This window comes from Mustela nigripes, chromosome 9, assembly GCF_022355385.1.
Source record: "Mustela nigripes isolate SB6536 chromosome 9, MUSNIG.SB6536, whole genome shotgun sequence".
Classification (NCBI taxonomy): Eukaryota; Metazoa; Chordata; class Mammalia; order Carnivora; family Mustelidae; genus Mustela; species Mustela nigripes.
The window spans coordinates 32,079,370-32,097,055 of record NC_081565.1 but is presented as its reverse complement, the minus strand read 5'-3'; the positions used below and the strand labels follow the sequence as shown (position 1 = coordinate 32,097,055).

Sequence of the window (17,686 nt, the reverse complement as noted above, 5' to 3'; positions counted from 1 at the left end):
CAAAAAATGACTAATTTTGTAGTCAAATCCACAGTTTCCCAGCACTGTCACCTTGGGCCGGTCGTGTCCCCGGGTTTGCTGTGGTGTAATTCTCTAAGCGTACAAATGCAGAGAGAGGGGAAGAAACTTGGTCTTTTCCCCAGGTTCCCTGTGTGGCCTGGTTTTCAGCTGTTGTTGCCGCAGGGAGATGTTCTCTGCTCTGTACCCAGGCTGAGTGTTCATCACTAAAGAAGGCTTTGTTTTCCGGGTGTCAACTTCCCAGAGAATATACTAGACATTGTCTTCACAAACAACACCACAGTTGCAAATAGCAAGGCAGAATATGAAGGAAAGATGCATGCAACAAAATCAGTTTCCAAATTGGGTCCTTTTCAGGAAACTGTAAGGAAAGGAAGTAAATAGAAAGTTGAAAGTTGGCATTTCTCAGTTCTCACTTTTCTCAAGTGTCATATCTCAAGGAAATTGACATATCTCAAGTTCATATTCATTTCCCTAATTTCTTTAAAGTGTTCAGAAAGTCATACATTCATAGTTGTGGCGAGACAGAAGGAGATTTGGACACAAGTCAGACAGACCCCACTCCAACATGGGGCTGATCTGGGGTTTCCCACAAGTCACTCCACTGCTTTGAGCTTAGTTTCCCCCAACCTAGAAAATGAGATTTACCATGGAAACATTCCCAAAGACGCTTCAGAGAGTGGAAATGAAGTGTTGACAATTTTTACAGATTTTTAAAAAAATATTTTATTTATTTACTTATTTGAGGGAAAAAAGAGAACGAGCAAGCGCATGAGTGGGGACAGGGCAGAGGGACAGAGGAATAAGCCGACTCCCCCTGAGCAGGGAGCCCTATGCGGGGCTCAATCCCAGGACCCTGAGATCATAACCTGAGCTAAAGGCAGACACTTAACCGACTGAGTCACCCAGGTGCCCCACAATTTTTACAGATGTTTAAAGCACCTACTGGAGGCTAAGCACGAAGTTTCCTTTTTCTCACTTAATTTTCACAGTCATCCCAGAAGGAGAAATTTATTATCCCCATCGTACAGATGAGAAGGCTGAGAGATTCAGAGGTTCAGAGAGTTCCAAGGCTCAAACATCTGGGGTTGCTGTGCCCCTGCCTGTAGACTAGAAACTGTTGGAGGAAGTCACCCAGGAGATCTGACCTCTGGCTGACTTGGGAGCTGTACCCCGGAGGCTCCGCATCCCTCCCCTGTCCCTGGATGTGGGTTCCACTTGCCTTCCCTGCTCCCAGAGGCTGCTCCAAGGACAGAGCCGTGGGAGAGTAAGGTGGCACTGAGCCCATGTGGAGGTACACATGATTAAACCCGCTCAGGCTTCTGTAAAAAGTTTTAAGAGATCCATGCCCCTGCCACCCTCCCAGACAAACCCTGTATGGAATCTCCCTTATCAGAGAGTTGGGGTGGGGGCTTTAGCTCTCCGATTAGGTATTTCTCAAGTTCTTTCAGACCAAAAAGTAATTCCTGGGAAATATGAAAGAGTCATATTCCTCATTTTCCTGCCTGGGAACCAGATCACTGCTGCTGCTGCCCGGGGCTTCCCTCCCCTCCCCCAGCTCAGGCTCTCACATAGCCCCGGCCACCCTGGGCTCCCTAAACCCAGCTTCGAGGCTCAGGGGCATCCTTGAGTTGGCAATGCGGTGGTTCCTACAGCTCTGAGCAAGTGGAAAAGGGGTGGGAGGACCTCAGCTACCCCAAAGGACAGAAAGTGAGTGACAGCCCCTGGAGGTGTAGCTTCCCAGCTCGCCAGCCCCTACTCCACTGCCAGATGAGGCTGCTTATAACCTGGAGGCTGGACACAGGATAGAGGTGCTTGAGGGCAGAACTTGGAAGTCTGAGGGTGGGATGGGGTGGGGTGACTTGGTGTCAACACAGCCACGGGCATGCACTCTGTCATTGCTACACCTGGGTGCCACCTGCCAGCTTCAGCAAAGGGTCCTGGGGCCATGACAAGACGGTGGCCTCAGATGCCCCCTCTCTCTGAGGCTGGACAGAGACTACTTCCAGCCAAACCCTGTTCATAGGAAATTCCCAGGACCCACGGCAAGGAGCCGAAGGGCCAGTGCTGATGCTTCTCTGTTCCGGTATGTGTCAGCTGTGGAACCAAGTATCAGGATGACTCTAGGAGCAATGGGTCTTCTTTCCTTTCTTAAAAAATGATTAGCAAGTCATAGCACGTGAGAGATGGGAGGAACCTCAGCGGTAGTTATGTGGAACCTGCCTCACAGTGCCCTGGGAAAAGAGGCTCAGAGAGGACAAGCCCGACGGCACAGCGGCCTCCTTGGGCCTGCATTCCCAGCACAGCTCTCAACTCAGAGGATTCCTAGCGGCCCCCATGAGAAAAGCGTTCATCCCCAGAAGACCTCTGCTGAATCTGGAGCTGCAATGAAAGCGGGATTTTCCTCTCGATTTTGAAAACTCAAAAGGCATCACTCTCTCGTTTTTAAAATTGCATCCCAATTCTTCTGGGCTCATGTGATTTGCACAAACCTTGTTGTTCCCAAGAAAACAACAAAGAAATGATGGCTTCCTGAGTCGAATCCCTGGGAGGTGAGGGACTCAAGAAACGTTCTGCTTTTCATCTCACAGAGCCCGTGGGGAACCAGTGAAATCCCAAGCCTCGTGTTTCCCGGGGAGCAACATGAAAATGCCAGAGCAAATACCAAAGGCAGCAGTGATTGGCGGAGAGGAAAGAAGGGGACTTGAGAGGTGGGGAGCTTAGATCCAACGCCTGTCTTGTCACCGACTTGCTGTGTGACCTCAGGCAGGTGCCATTCCATTCTGGGCCTGTTTTCTCTCATAATTTGGAGGAAAGAGGAGATGCTCTCTAAGCACTCTTGCAGCGTCATCGCTGCCTGGGGTTCCGGGCCCTCCCATCGCTGTCCCTGGACACCACCTCCAGCCTTCCCTCTGGGTTTGCAAAGCCTAGGAGGGATGGGAAACCATCTCCCAGCATGTTTTCTTTCCACTTAAGCTCAGATTTACTAAGTGACTTGTGTGCATTTTTTTTGGAAGTGACAGTTAATGGATAAGGAGCACCTTAGGTGCTTTGTCTGGATCTGACCAGGGAAATCAGCAGGAAGACAATCTTGAGATTGCTCTGGGCTGACGTTACCGCTACAGGATGATGTTAATTCTGCTGTTTACAGAAATAAGTCCAGTGTGAGTCGAGGCTTTTTGGTGTTTAAAACCAGATGGTATTTCCTGCCTTGATCAGCCTCAGAGCTTTGGTTCCCATGACAACCCCGAAGTTCCACCTACTGCAACTTCCCCGGTCTCCAAGCTTCTTCCTCTTCCACCGTTGTGCCAGGGTCCCTGGAGAATCAAGCCACTAAGTAGCATGTGCACAGCACTTTACAGTTTACAGCACACTTCAGTCTTTATTGTCTCACTCACTCCTCACCACGTTCTCGCCAGGTAGTGTTGCTGTTCTCTCCATTTCACAGATGGGAAAACCAAGTCTTCAGAGATGAGCTGATCTGCTCTCTTAGCCCAAAGTAGTGTCAGCAGGACTCAAACTCTGAAACTCATGTGGGGTCTGCTACAGAATGATGGATGCCCTGCCCTGAGGACCATTTACTTACTTCTGGCTTCTAAGGGGTCAATTTCATACCTATACTGGGTCTACGTTAAGGTGCAGCATCCCTCGGCAAGTTCCTTGCCTTCTCTGTGCCTCGTTTTCCTCATCTATGAAATGGGTAACCCCAATGGTAGGTCTGGATGGTTGAGAGAACTTAGTATGTGTGTCAAAGCACGGTCAGTGCTTGCTGGATTTCGGTGGCCCCAGAAGCCGGGTGGGTTTTAGTTCTACTCTAACTGGCGTGTGACATTGGGTGGGTCACTTTGCTTGTTGGAGCCAGTTTCCCTCTCTGTGTAAGAGCTGAGGGCATCACGGTGTTCAGACAGATGTTGGGCACGATAAGTTTAATGCACGGGAGGGTACGGGGGAGCACCTTCTCTCATACCATTTCGAGAAGCAAGTCTGTAGCTTCTAAGACAACACCATGCAAGTATTACTACCAATCCCTCACACAGACAGACATGCCCATTGTTCTCCAGTTACAAACTCAAACACTTGGGAAGCTTGGAAAGCTCGCTGAGTGTCAGCAGAAGCCCATTTGAAGGCTTTTCCCAGGTGGGAGATTTCCATCCAGAGAAGGGCTCTCCCAGCCCCAGGCTCTGCATCCTGGAACCCCCATGGGGCTCTGGTGAAAGCTACACCTGATCTCAGGGCTCTCAAGAGAGGATGGAAAAATGTATGCATGTCACATCTCGCTCATCAAAATAATCTTATGGATAATGAACTGTGCATTTCTTTTAAAATAGACTTTTTTAAATAAAAAACGTCATTGCAACCCAGGAAGGTTGGGTGATCCATGTGGAAGTGGGTGACAGAATGTGGATCAAACAGGGCTATTATACAGGTTTAAAGAACACAGGTTGCACCTTGGGCCTTTTGGTTCAACGCGTTGTTCTGTGTTCTTCCTAAACAATGGCATATTGTAAACTGAACCACATGTGTTAAGCTCATTGCTTTGCAATAAACAAATATTTTCCATTCATTATTGCAGTTCACCTGGCTGGGTGCCTCCTTGGCCCTTACTACCAGTCCATAGCCCGGGCCCTCTGATGGCTAGCAGCTCAGGGCTCATTAAGGTGGCAGAGCACCATGTCCCCTGCCCCATGACTGGCACAGAGCTCCTTTGGCCCTGACCCCCAAGGAACAGGGAGAGACATGAGTGATTAAAAGCAGCAGATGCCCCATGAGCACTCGCCCTGTGCTAGGCACTGTGCTGAGCTCTACTTGGATTCTCTCAGTTACTCCTCACCCTGCCCTGTGAGCCAGGATTTCTACCAACACCTGGGATTGTAAGTTCCACGAAGGCACAGACCTTGCTTTTCTCCCTTGGTGCATCCCCAGGGCCTGAGATGGTGAAGAAACAGAACTTTGGTTACCTGAGGAAGGCTGCCAGCATCCACAGGCCTCTCGTCCAGCCTGGGGCTCCAGGTGGCCTGGTGGGCATTCTCTCAGAGGATCCCGACTCAGGCTCTTGACCACTGTCCGTGGTGAGGAGTTAGTAAAATCCATTTTCCCTGAGGTCATCTCACCGATGAAGCCGACCTACAGAAGCTGCAGCGACATGGGTGTACACCCTCCAGTTCTAGATCCTTCTCCATGGCTGAGTTCCCCTACACACACACACAGCCTCCCCCTTTATAAACCCTGCTCACAGGCTGGGTGACCCAGGAGCAGACTCTGTGGACATTAGCCCCTGGCATGTGGTTTAAGAGCTGTCTTGGGAGGGACCCTCGCGGCAGGACAGGGGCAAGTGGGACTGGGCAGAGGGAGGCTGGGGCACAGGGCTGGAGGCTGCTGCATTGGGGTAAGTGGGAATTGATGAGGCTGGGCCCCTCGGAGGTATTAACTCAACAGCTGAAGAAGTCCTTCATCCAATGGGTGTCCATGCCAACACAGAAGGGCTTCTGAAAACACTGGTCTGTGACTCAAAGGGAGTGTTTCTGATTGTGATGAAAGTGGAGACAATTATTTGGCTGAAAGAGCCTGTGAGTGAGTGAAGCAGAGATGCTCCGAGGCCCTTGGGGAAAAGTAAGGAGAGCCAGAGAAAGGGCAAGCGGCCTGGAGTGTGTGAGGTTACCTGGCGCCTGGAAAAAGTTCCCGCCTTCCAAACCGACTTCCCTTCCCAGAGCCAGGATGAGGCCAGCCCCATTCATGTGTGAGGGTTTTCTGTGCCAGGCCCCAGAGACACTGGCTTGAGACCCTCTGACGAAGGGCACAGAGAGGAGTGTGTACATGAGTGTGGGAGGGAGAAGGGAGGAAGACCCTAGGGTGGTTATGATCTGTCACCCTAATGACAAGGTCCAGACAAGCAGACAGACGGGAGGACGGACAAACAGCCAGGGGATGAGCTCCCCTCTTCTTTCTTCTTTTTTAAAGATTATGATAAAATGTGTATAACCTAAAACTTACTGCTTTAACCATTTTAAAGTGCATAATTCCGTGGCATTAAGTACATCTGTGATTGACAACCATATCATTGTTTAGTTCTAGAACTTCATCACCCCAAAAGAAACCCGCTACCCAGTAAGCAGTTACTCCCCATTTCCTTAGCACCCCCCCAAACTTTGGCTCTACCAGTTGCCTATCCTGGACATTTCATATGAATGGAATCACATAACACGGAGTCTCTTGTCCGGTTTGTCTAGGTGGCAGCATGTGGCAGCATTCTGTTCCTTTTCAGGGCTGAGAAGTATTCCGGGCGGCTGTAGCACATTTTCTTTATCCCTTCATCTGCTGATGGCTTTCTGTATTGTTTTCACCTTTTGGCTATTGTGAAAGGTGCTCTGAACATCTGCATACAAGTTTTGTTTTGTTTTGAATACCTATTTTTCATTCTTTGGGGTATATACTTATGAGCGGAATTGCTGTTACATGGTAATTCTGTATTTAATTTATTGATAAGCCACTCCGCCTTCTTTTCAGAGATCTTCATAGAATCACAGGGTAGGAAGGGACCTCAAAAGTGACCTAATACAGTGTTTCTCATACTCTTAGATTGACACATCAGTAAAACTAGAACTACTGTCACCACCACCTGCTCTTGCTGAGTAGGAGCAACTCATATCAAGGCCAGTCCTACAAAATGTGTGTATTGTCAGGTAAGCTCCTCGCCTTCTTGTTTTTCTCAAGTCGTCTCCACCTTTGGGCCATTGGGGAACCAACTGCTGGGTCCAATCCTCATTCAAAATGTGACACCCCCCCCCCCCCCTGCAGCTGTCCTGCTCCATGCTGGCCCAGTCTCTGGGGGCCCTTCTGGAGGGAGCTCTGCTTCCTGGAATGTTCCTCCTCCCGGAAAGCTGGCTCTACTGCCATGGTCTCCCCAGTATTTTTGCCCTGCCCTCTGGGGCCCCACAGACCTTGGCCTTCCTCTGGCTGCTTCTTTCCGCTTCCTGTATGTATGCTCTGTGGCACCGAGTGTGCCACCATGAGGGACTGATGGCAGAACACGAGGACACGAGGCAGTCCCCTGACTTGTAAGAATTCTTAGAACAAAGAGAATCTCCCAGCTATTTACAGTGTTTCATGAGCACACACAGCCCGCTACCCACCCTCCCCGCCCGCCCCACCGGCCTGCCAAAAAAATTTTTTTAAAAATTGTGAACAAGCCATACAGACTAACAGGTTTTATTTTTGTTACTGGTGGGGCTCATACCAATTTAATGTTTCTCTGTGTGTTGAAAGGCAGCAAGACAGCCTGGAGAAAACGTGGCCCCTCCTAAGAATGAGAGGTGAGCCCTGCATTCAGACCCGCTGTTCCCTGTACCCGGGGGACCTTGGTGAGATTAATGTCCTTATGCCACAGAACAAAGTGTAAAAAGGGAGAGAGAGAGAGAGAGAAGCCAAGAAACAGACTCTTAACTGTAGAGAACTAGTGGTTTCCAGAGGGGCAGTGGGGGGGGGGGGACTGGATGAAATAGATGATGGGGATCAAAGAGGACGTGATGCATCATGGCAAAACAAAATCTGTGGGCCATGGTCACTGACCTGGCAGGAAGGGGCTGAGAGAGCTGCCCAGTGGGGCAGGTGTGGGAGAGACAGGGCAGCCCACAGCTTCACTGGCTCACTGCGAGTGCCTGCACTGGAAAGGTTGTCACGGGAAGGAAAACGAGCAGCATTTATGCCTTTGATGAGCAAAATCAACATGGGAAGACAAATACATGGTTATTTAATACACATTTGGCAAACAAAAGTCCTTTAGAGAAATCAAGTCCCTTCATGAGGAAAATAATAATAAAAAGTGATGTATGATGCTGAGGAACATGGGAACCCACTCGGGAGAGCTGAAACAAAATGGCAACTTGGTCTCATATCAAAGGATACAGCAGCTTTATGGAGGACTCAAGGCTAAACTTTAGCCCAGTTACCTGGAGGGTAGAGACACATCTCCCTGAAGAAGACAGCCATGCCCTTTGTCCAGTAACCCTAGGGACCTGGCTCTGACAGGAACTGGGAACCTGGTGGGCTTGGCTCACCCCACTGGGCAGGGCCCTGAGGAGGGATCCCTGGGTGTTTCTGCTTTAGAAAGAACTGGAGACAGATGAACTGGGCTTTCTGCTCTACCCCAGTACCGGTGATTCTGTGTTGATTTCCCTTCTGTCATCCCAAGCTTTGGTGAATCACTGTCCATACAGACTGGCTTCTTAGATGAGGGGCTGAAATTTCAGGCAGAGTCTAATCCCCTCTTAGGCGGCATGTTCCAGAGGAGCAGACACCTCCAGAGGCCAGTGGCGAGTCTGGCAGACCTTCCAGAAATATTTAAGGAGAACCTGCCCAGAGGAGGTGATTCACCTCCCACCTCCTGGGGAGGAGACTCATTCTCTGGCCTGTCCTACAGAATTTGGTATTGACTTTATCAGGAAAAAACATCGGGTGTCCTTGCATGTTGAACAGGATCTGTTAGTTAAAAAGACACGATAATCTTGCTTGAAATGGACAAGGACAGATGGGCACAGATGATGCTTCACAACACCTTCAGGCTGGGCTGCAAAATCTTCCCAAGAAGAGTCTCGAGCTTTGGGAGGCATTCTTGGTGGCATGGGTCAGCGTAGGTGCCCACAGCAGCCTAGTCTGATCCTCGCCTGCATGGCTGTGTCCTTGGGCAGCTCCAAGGTAAGAGAAAATGGAAGGGTTTCCTGCTTCCTCTTTGCTGGATCAGCTCCTGCAATTTGGCTGGAAAGCCTTCCTGCTTCTTTCTGTTCACCTTGCTGGGAATCCCAAAGACACAAACCCCCAGAGTCAGAACTGCTGGAGTGTGGGGATCCTCTGACAATTCTTGCTTCCCTGGACTCTGAGGCCAGCAGAGCCCAGCTAAGCTGCTGCTCCCTCTGGCGGGAGGTCCCTTCTTCTGGCCTTACCCGCTGCTCCCCTCCCTAGCTAAGGCTACATCTGGGCAAGTGGGAGGTAGGGAAGAGGAGGATGGGGAGATAGAGAGGGAGGCTGAGATTAAATTCAGATGTGCAGCCATAGTGGGGAGTTCTCAAATCTGCATGGCTCAACATGGTGTGAAAAGGGCTTTCTTGCTTACATCTGATCTTCAGCACCTTGGAGAGCACTACCCTCTTCTAAAAACAACAACAACAAAAAAAGCCAGCTGTTACCCAGTAAGTGGCTGAGCAAAAACCCAGTGTTAGGATTGACTCTAGATTCAGTGCTCTCTCCAGGGGGACAAACTGTTTCTATGCATTTTAAAAAACCCAAATCAAAAAACAACAACAATAAAACCCAACCCAAATCAGAAAAACAGGTATCTAACAACCCAAGCAACATGTAGTGCACAAACGTTATATACAGACCAACTTCACACAGGCTGTCCCTGTCTGGGGGCCCGCTAGATTCCTCATCTGCTAGCCCTCTCCTACTGGGCCAAACCTCAGCCATCACAGACAATGTGCTCAGAGCCACGAACCTAGCACATGCCTTCATCATAAGTCATTATAAGACTCCTCACACAGCACTGTAACACATTTATTACATGCTTGTCTCTTCTAAGACACTCTGGGCTCTTTAAGGGCAGAAATGTGCATATTTCAACTCTGGATCCAAAACACAAGTAAGGGCAGGCACAGGCTGGATGCTCAGTGCATGTTTGGTGAATGTAAGCATTCTCCTTGCAAAACTAGCTGGCTTCTATCTAATGGTCTGGCACCGAAGGAAGGTGGCAGGAGTATCCCCTGGCTGGCGGGGGCTGTGGCACGAACACACAGCACACACCAGTGGGGCTATGGCACTAAGGCTGGGGAACAGGGCCCTCTCCCCTGCAAAAGATGGAGAGTCCTCTGAGCCAGGTCCCAATCACCCAAAAGTTCAGGGGACTCCCCAACCCTGATGTCCTACTGCCAAAGCAGGGCCCCTCTGCCAGGAAATGCTGGGCACAGAGAAGGACTGAGTATCCCTGACCCAGCTAAAGCCCTTGAGTGCCCCCTCACCCAACTCCCAGCAGCTGAGTCCTCGTGGCTGCCACTGTCCCAGTCAAAGAAGGCTTCCTGGACAGTGTCCCAGGAACCTGTCTTGCAAGAGCACCATGAAGAGGTGATCTGTGAGCAAACATATGGGAAATGCTACATGTTACACAGCTGCCTCCAAGAGGCCCTACAAACGCAGGCAAGCTGAAGGTACTGAGATGTCCTGCAGCAAGACAGTCATATAACTGGGCTTTAACCCAGTGCCCGCCAAACCTATCTGATCACATAATGCCCTACCCCACTTTCACATACACACTCCCTTGATTTTTCTTTATGAAAAACCCATTAATATCCCATGGAAGTAGTGTTCCAAGGAACCCACTTTGGGGAATGCTGGTTCAGGTCACTGAGCAAGGGAAACACTTCCTATGGAGGAGAATGGCCTCTTACAGACTGGTGGGAGTGTGGGGGGGTGCGGGATACATGTGTGGGGTGGGGAATGTCACCAGGAAGGGGAAGATCATGCCCCAGAAAGTGTGCTAGATAATTCTCATCAGACAGCACACAAACTGCCTGGGAGAAAAGCCTTAGAGCCACTTGACTCCAATGGAAAAGCCAAGAGAAGCACCTCTCCCAAGCCTGTTTTCCCACCTGCAAGATGAGAATCAGCCCCGCTCTGTCTGGGCCATCAGATGAGGAAAGCTGCCCCCATAAAGCACAGTTTGTGTGTGTGGCGGACGTTCAGTCAAATATACCTGGCAGCATGCTGCACGGATAGGGGGCTTACGGAAAAACTAGCACAGCAGCAGGAAGCAGACAAAGAACCTCGGGGCACGTAACTCAGAGACCAGTGTATTTCAGGGGCAAACAACCTTTGGCCTATTGAGAACTAAGCCCTAGAGACATCAGTACATTACAACATTGAGGATACCCGGTGCCTCCAGCTCCGGAAGTCTACGTGGATCAGTGGAAAGGCCTGGGCCTGGAAGCCCACCAGAGCCAGGTCTGGGCCAGCTATGCCCACCCTGGGCTGTGTAACTGGCACGTAGCTTCACTCTGTGGGTTTCCCAGATGTGCAGGGCTCTCCAGGGTGACAGAGAGGATGGACGACACTGACCTCAAGCTGCTGCACACAGTACGTGTGCATTGACCATGTCTCCTTAACGGCCTGGCTTTGAGGACTATTTACAAATAAGCCTGTCAGTGACGGCTAAAGTGCAGCCTCCTCCCGGGAATGTTGAAAGTAGGCTGCTACCAGTGGGAGGATGGGAGGAGGGAGGAGAAGCTTTCTCAACGGGCAGGGGTGGGGGAAACATGAGGTGGTCAGAGCTGCCCTGCAAAGCCAATGGAGGGGGAGCAGGCCTTCGTGGCTGGGGAGGGACATGGGTGGCCACACCTCCCAAGGAGATCAGCAAGTAGCCTGGTGGAGCTTATGGCAAAGATAAGAACTCTGTGAAGGCGACGGCCTACTGGGTGCTCTGTACAGACTAAAAGCTTTCTGCACATCGGCTCTCAGCTCTGAGCAAGAGGCCAAGTGACCTGTCCCAGGCCATGCAGCTGGCCAGCCACAGGGCTGGAGGTGAACTTTGAGCCTGAGTTCTGCCATTCTGCCTCTTGAGGTTGGGACCAACCATTCCTGTCCTTTCCTGCCTACAAAGGTCCCCAAGGGTGGGGACTGGCTCTAGCTTGTCTCTGTAGCCCCGGCACCCAGCATGTTAACAAATGCTACAAGCATTGGCCAAATGACTCACTTGAAAACACTTCTAAAAGCTACTGTCGAAGCTCTGCAAATGTAATAGGGGCAGAAAACCGTAGGGACCGATTCCCTTCTGAGGAACATAGCATTAACAGGGTGTACAAGAAATTCCAAACACTTGGCTTCTTTGTCTAGAAAGTTTGAGCACCAAACTCCCTCCACTGTGCAATATATTAGGGTCTTCTGCTCCCCCTTGACGTGCAGGAAAGCCTATGGCGACATGGCATGAGCAGAGCAGACTATCGGCGGAGCCTCCTCCTGCCTGACCCTAGATCTTGCGGTGAGAACACTGACGGCCAGAAGGGAGAAGGGACCTGAGATCACAAAGCAGACCTACTCTTTTTCTTACAGAAAAGCCTGCCATCGCAATAAAGACAAACGCATTCAATGCACACATCCTGAACACCTGCTGTGTGTTGTAGGCAGTCGGTGCAGCCGGGTGTTAGAACGGAGTCCTAAAAAGTTACTTCTGTATAAGGGAGTCAAGGAAGGCTTTACTGGATCGGTGACTTGGATCACAAAGAAAAAGTTAGAAGTTTTATGGGAAGATGTGTCAGGGAAAGCTAAGCTTCCTCTAAAACATGGCGCCGCCCTGGCTAAGTGTAGACTTGCTGCTGGGCAGCCACCACCTGAGCAAAGACTACATTTCCCAGCCTCCTATGCAGCCAGGTGGGGCCATGTGACTACCAGTGGCCAATGGAACTTGAGCAGGAGAGGATAGAGCAAGAACAGTGGAGAGGAACGTCGTTCAGAATGGCTGTGCCTTCTCCATCGCCCCTTTCCCCTTTCTGCCAGCAAGAAGCAAAGATGCTGAAGCCCCTGGGGATGACAAGGCCACAAGGTGAAAGGAACTGGGTCCCCAAATTACAGTGGGAAGCCACCTGCCAAGCAGAAGCAGCCATACCGGACTTCATATGAGGATAAGTCTACCGCGTTGGAGTTTGTTACAGCAAGAGCATCACCAACTACGAAAGCAGAGAAGAGAAGGGAAGACAGGCATCTGGGGCAGAGGGAACGTGACAAACACATGGTGGTGTGACCAACCGGGGCGTGTTTCAGGGAATGGGGAGGAGTTGATGGCCGGAACACGGGCTGCGTGAGGGTAGCACTGGGATTCAGAAAGCTCACGCTGGTCACCACAGGAGGGAGGATCATGTACAGGGGTTGTTTCCGGGGGCCCTGGTGTTGCTGGCACTGCTCTCAAAGGAAGAGTGGAAGTTGTGAATGGTTTCCTGTAAAATTTGTCTCTCGCGTCCCTGTGGAGGAAATCAAAAACAGACACAATGTCTTGTTAAATCTTTTAACTATTAGTTCAATTGACATAGTGTTGGTAATGCTCAACTCATACTTGAGAAACCCATGGGTATCGTGGGGAAAATAAATTATCTAATTAAAAGAGTGCGGAGTTTAATAAAAACACGCTGGCTCAGAATGTCCCCCAGCACCCACAATCCCAGCATGTCAAGGCTGGAAAGGGCCCCCAACATGCAGGGGTCCAATCCCCCAGACAAGGACAGGACACAGAGCCCAGGGAGCAGGACTGACTTGGCCCAGGTCACATGGCCTGGAAGGGAGGTTGTCTCCCAACTCACTCTGTGTGTCTTTCTAGCTCTCAGATTTCTAGGGAATTGAGTGGGAGCGGAATTCTTCCTGCTACACAGGGAGTTTGAACTGCTGTACTCCCCCTTGCCCAAAAGATGTCAGATTGCTCTTGGCAATGATTCATGACTCACTCTAGCCCCACAGCATTCCCCCCACAACACTACCCCTTAGCACACGCGTTTTGAGATGAAAAAAGAGGGAGGATGTGGATATTTCTTTCAGCCCAGAGAACATCTTCACTGAATACCTGGCTGGGAGGCAGCAATACACAGAGACCAGATACTGGAACCAAACAGCCTGGGTTTAAATCCCATTCCTCCCATTTACTAGCTGAGTGACCCTGAGCAAGACACTTAGTCTCTCTGGGCCTTAGTTTCCCTAGCTATAAAATGGGGATAATAATAGTACTCAAATGGTTGCTGGTGACATCAGATCCTGTGTGGGCAGTAGGAAGCTGACAGGTCCTGTCCTCCAGAGGACAGCAGTGTGGACTAAACACATATTTTTTAAAACCAACAAATGTGGTCAAAATGTAAAGCAGATTAAAAATGAATAATCTTTGGCAGACTGTTCTCTGCTAAGAGTAAAAAGGGGAAAAAAGAAGTCCACTGAGGGAGCTCAGGCTTCAAATTCTCTCTTCTTTCATTTCGTGGACTCTTCAGGCCCCATGGGACCCCTCCATGAGCCCTGAGCCGGGACCTCTATCACCATCCAGGCCTCCTAGACACTTGAGCAGGCAGTAAGACTGCCCGACATGCCAATCCTTCCAATTAAGTTAAATAAGCTAGAAAAATACCTCCCCGGAGTCCAACAACACAAACCTAAAGGCTGCAGGGCAGAGGGCAAGGCATGGACATGGGGTCAGAAGATGGCGAGTCCCTATTCAACGGTTCCCTCGCAGTGGCGTCCGGCAAGACCCCGCGCTGATGGACTTCCTATCTGCAAATGGCAGACAGGAGGACATGCTGGGACTGTGAGGGGGCTTGACCCGGGATAATGAGCGGGGTGACACTGGGCAAACTGCAGAAGGCTGAAAAACTAAACAGGAGCAACGAGGGCCATGTGACTATGACATGCTACCTTAGCCTGAACCACCTGAGAGACGAGGTCAGTGCCAGCCAGGGTTCCAGCACTCTGCCTCCTACGAAGGAGAGAGCCCTAGACAAGGAAAACCGTAACTGTTCCCGGCGTCCACAATGACTGAAGACGATGACAATAATTGCCCCTTAGAAACCCCTGTGCTTCAAAGGACCTGCCTGATAATTCCTAAAAAGCAAAAAGCAAATGGCCATGAAACGTAGAAAAACGTGTTCAGTCTAACCAGTAATTAAAGAAATACAAATTAAAACGAGGCACTCTTTTTGGCCTCCAAATTAATAAACATCTAAGAGCAAACCAAGAGCACTCAGTGCTGGCGGGGATCCGCTGACACCTGAGCCACATGCCCCCAGCTGGTGGGAAGTTCACTGGCTCTTTCTGGAAAGTAATTCAGGAGGAAGTGCCCTATACCTTGATTTAGACTCTTTGACTCCACGAGTCCACTTTTAGACATCTATTCTGAGGAGATAATTAGAAAGCCTTATACACAAAGTTGCCCACTGCAGCATTATTAATAGAAAGTTCGGATATCCACATATCCAACAAGTAGGGATTTAAAATAAGGTAATTTTAGTACATCCATGCAAATGTATTCTATTAAAAAGAGTTTTTAATGACACGAGTAACTGCATATATTTAATGTTAAATGAAGAAAGGAGGAGGTAAAATTATAGATCCAAATTTATCTCCGCAGAGAAAAATATTTGGCAGCAAACACTGCAGTGATCTTCCAAATGTGAACAGCACTGGCCTCTGGCTGGTTGGATCATGATTCCTCTAAGAACTCTTTTGCCCTCTCTGGCACTGTGCAAACTTCGTAAAATGAATGTGTGCTGCTTTGATAGTCATACACACACACAAGATGGCAAGACTGCAATGGCTTTGGACCAATGAAAGGTGAAATTCAGGTGAAGTTTCTGGTTGACCTTCTCCAACATATAAACTGTTTGAAACTAGTCAACTAATAAGCCCACTTGAGTACACATCACAACTTGCATACTGGTGGTGGGGGGTAGGCTCAGCCGGAAGGCCTGTGGCTTGAAAGGCTGTGGACCCATGCTGCTTTCCTGGTATTTTCACCAACAGAACAAAACAAACATCAAACCTTTTAGGTTAAAATGTTCTATTTTTTGACTGTGCAAGAAACACATTTTAGGTTATAACCTTGTTACGTGTAAATACATACAACTGAAACAAATTTTACCCTCCTACCTGCAAAGAATGCTGACATGTTCTATGCTATTCTGTTTTTTAAAATGCTGCTGGGGAACCACTAAATTGGGTCCACAACCCCCCACCATGCTGTGGACCACAGCCATGAAGACACTGGTGGACAAGGAAAGCTGGGCCTCCTTCCCTTGGGTCCTGGTCTGGGTTCTTGAATGTGTCCAGAGCATCAGAGCCACCGAGGGGGTCCCTCTTGGCTGAGCCTGGGTTGCAAAAGAGAAAGTATGGGCGTTGAAGAGGGAGTGGATACCTGTAGCCATCAAGGTGGGGCCAGCCCAGAAGAGCTCAGGCCCAGGGCCTCCAAAGGCCATCCAAAGGGCTCCTGGAAGCCAGGCTCGGCCTGAGAACTTCTTTCCTCTAAGAAGCAGCGCATAGCTGCAATGGTTACCCCGGGGTTGAGCGGTTTTCGTAATCTTTAGCTTCTCCCAGTCATGCTTTTGCTCTAGGACACGCTGTGATGCACGGTCCTTACGTCCACTGAACTTTGCCTGGTCATTCAGACTTTCCCTCTGCCCCTATTTCCATGTGGAACTGGCTGACTTTGAGGGTAGATGCTGCCCGTGGGAGGGACGTGGGTGGGACGAGCCAGCCCTTCGGTCTGGTGGGTCAGAAGCACCCAGGTCTCTTGGTTGAGAGCTGGTCAGCTGGCACCCAGCCCCCCAAAAGACCACTGTTAAAAAAGAAAGGTGCCCCACCACCCAAACTCCTATGTTGAAACCCCAGCCCCAGTGGGATGGTGTGAGATGGTGGGGACTTTGGGAGGTGACGGGGCTTGGATGAGGTCACAGGGTGGGACTCTCATGCTGGCAGCAGTGCCCCTAGAAGAAGACAGAGGAAAGACCTTGCTTCCCTGCTCTCTACTATGTGAGGACACGATAAGAAGGTGGCAGTGGGAAACTTGGAGAGGGACGCTCAGAGATCTCAACCACGCTGGCAGGTTGGTCTGGGACTTGCAGCCACGAGGCTGTGAGAACCAACTCCTGCTGTTCCCGAGCTACCTAGTAGACGGTCCTTGGAGATGCAGCCTGAACTAAGAACCATGAACCTATTGATGCTTCTGCTTCTCTAGGCTGAGCTTGTTTGGTGCAGCAACAGACTGCTACAGGAATAAAGGCAATGAATGGGAGAGAAAATGAAAAAGGTCCTGGTCTGGGCAAGGTCCTGGTCTGGTCCCTGTTAAGAAAAATGTTCTCTTCTGGAGTCGGCTTGAGCTGCCACATCATCCACTCTGATCACAGCTGTTAATGTTCCTGAGACTCTCAAGCCAGTCCAGTCTGCCTCCTTTCTGTGATCCTGGGCCACAAAGGCCATGGTCACTGAGGGCAGAGGGGAGGCTCTGGAAGCATTAGCAGCTACCATCTACCATGCACTGGGCTAGGCTCTTAGTGACACCCAGCTCCTGGCCTGTCCTCCCAACCCCTCCATGGTCCTCACTGGTGCTACATCTAGAACCTTTCCTGTCCTCCTTCAACTGGCTTGGCTTCCCCCACCTCCATGCTCTCTTTGGCTCACAAGTCTGGCCTCTGGAGGCCAGAAGCAGGAAAGGTCCTGCAAACCTTGGGCCAAATCCCCCTACCATCACTCAGCCACCCGCTCCCCAAAGCCCTTGCCCTTACCTGACTGGGTCACCCTCAGTCACCTGGGGGCCTCATCTGTCCCATCTGGGCTCCCCACACACCATACCACCTGCTCTCAGGTCCAGCACTCCCTGAGATCTTGAAATGTACTGGACCTCCGCTCACCACAGGGACTTTGCATACAAGCTTCCCTCTGCCTGGTCTGTACTCTTCTACCCTCTACCCAAACTTTCCCATCTTTCTTTCCATCCCAGACCTCCTGCCACTTCCTTGGGGATGTCTTCCAGGACCTTGTCTTTCCAGCCCTCGCTCAAGGTTAGGAGCTCTCCTTCATACACATCTGTGGCTTACACCAAGGCAGGGCAGCATAGTGGTCAACAAACCAAGTCCAGGTTCCAATTCTGGCTCTGCCACTTACCAGTAGT

The 17,686-nt window shown here is 50.3% G+C and overlaps 1 protein-coding gene across 2 annotated transcripts in view; it reads right to left on the bottom strand.

The window, feature by feature from the left end:
• Positions 1–7,208: 7,208 nt before the first annotated feature.
• The window catches only part of ANKS6 (ankyrin repeat and sterile alpha motif domain containing 6), a 49,347-nt gene continuing 38,869 nt past the window's right edge, over positions 7,209–17,686 (bottom strand). For both annotated transcript variants that reach the window (XM_059411209.1, XM_059411210.1), the window contains exon 15: positions 7,209–13,013. In XM_059411209.1, the coding sequence (XP_059267192.1) occupies positions 12,909–13,013 (105 nt within the window). In that variant the 3' untranslated portion in view covers positions 7,209–12,908. The remainder of the gene's footprint in view (positions 13,014–17,686) is intronic.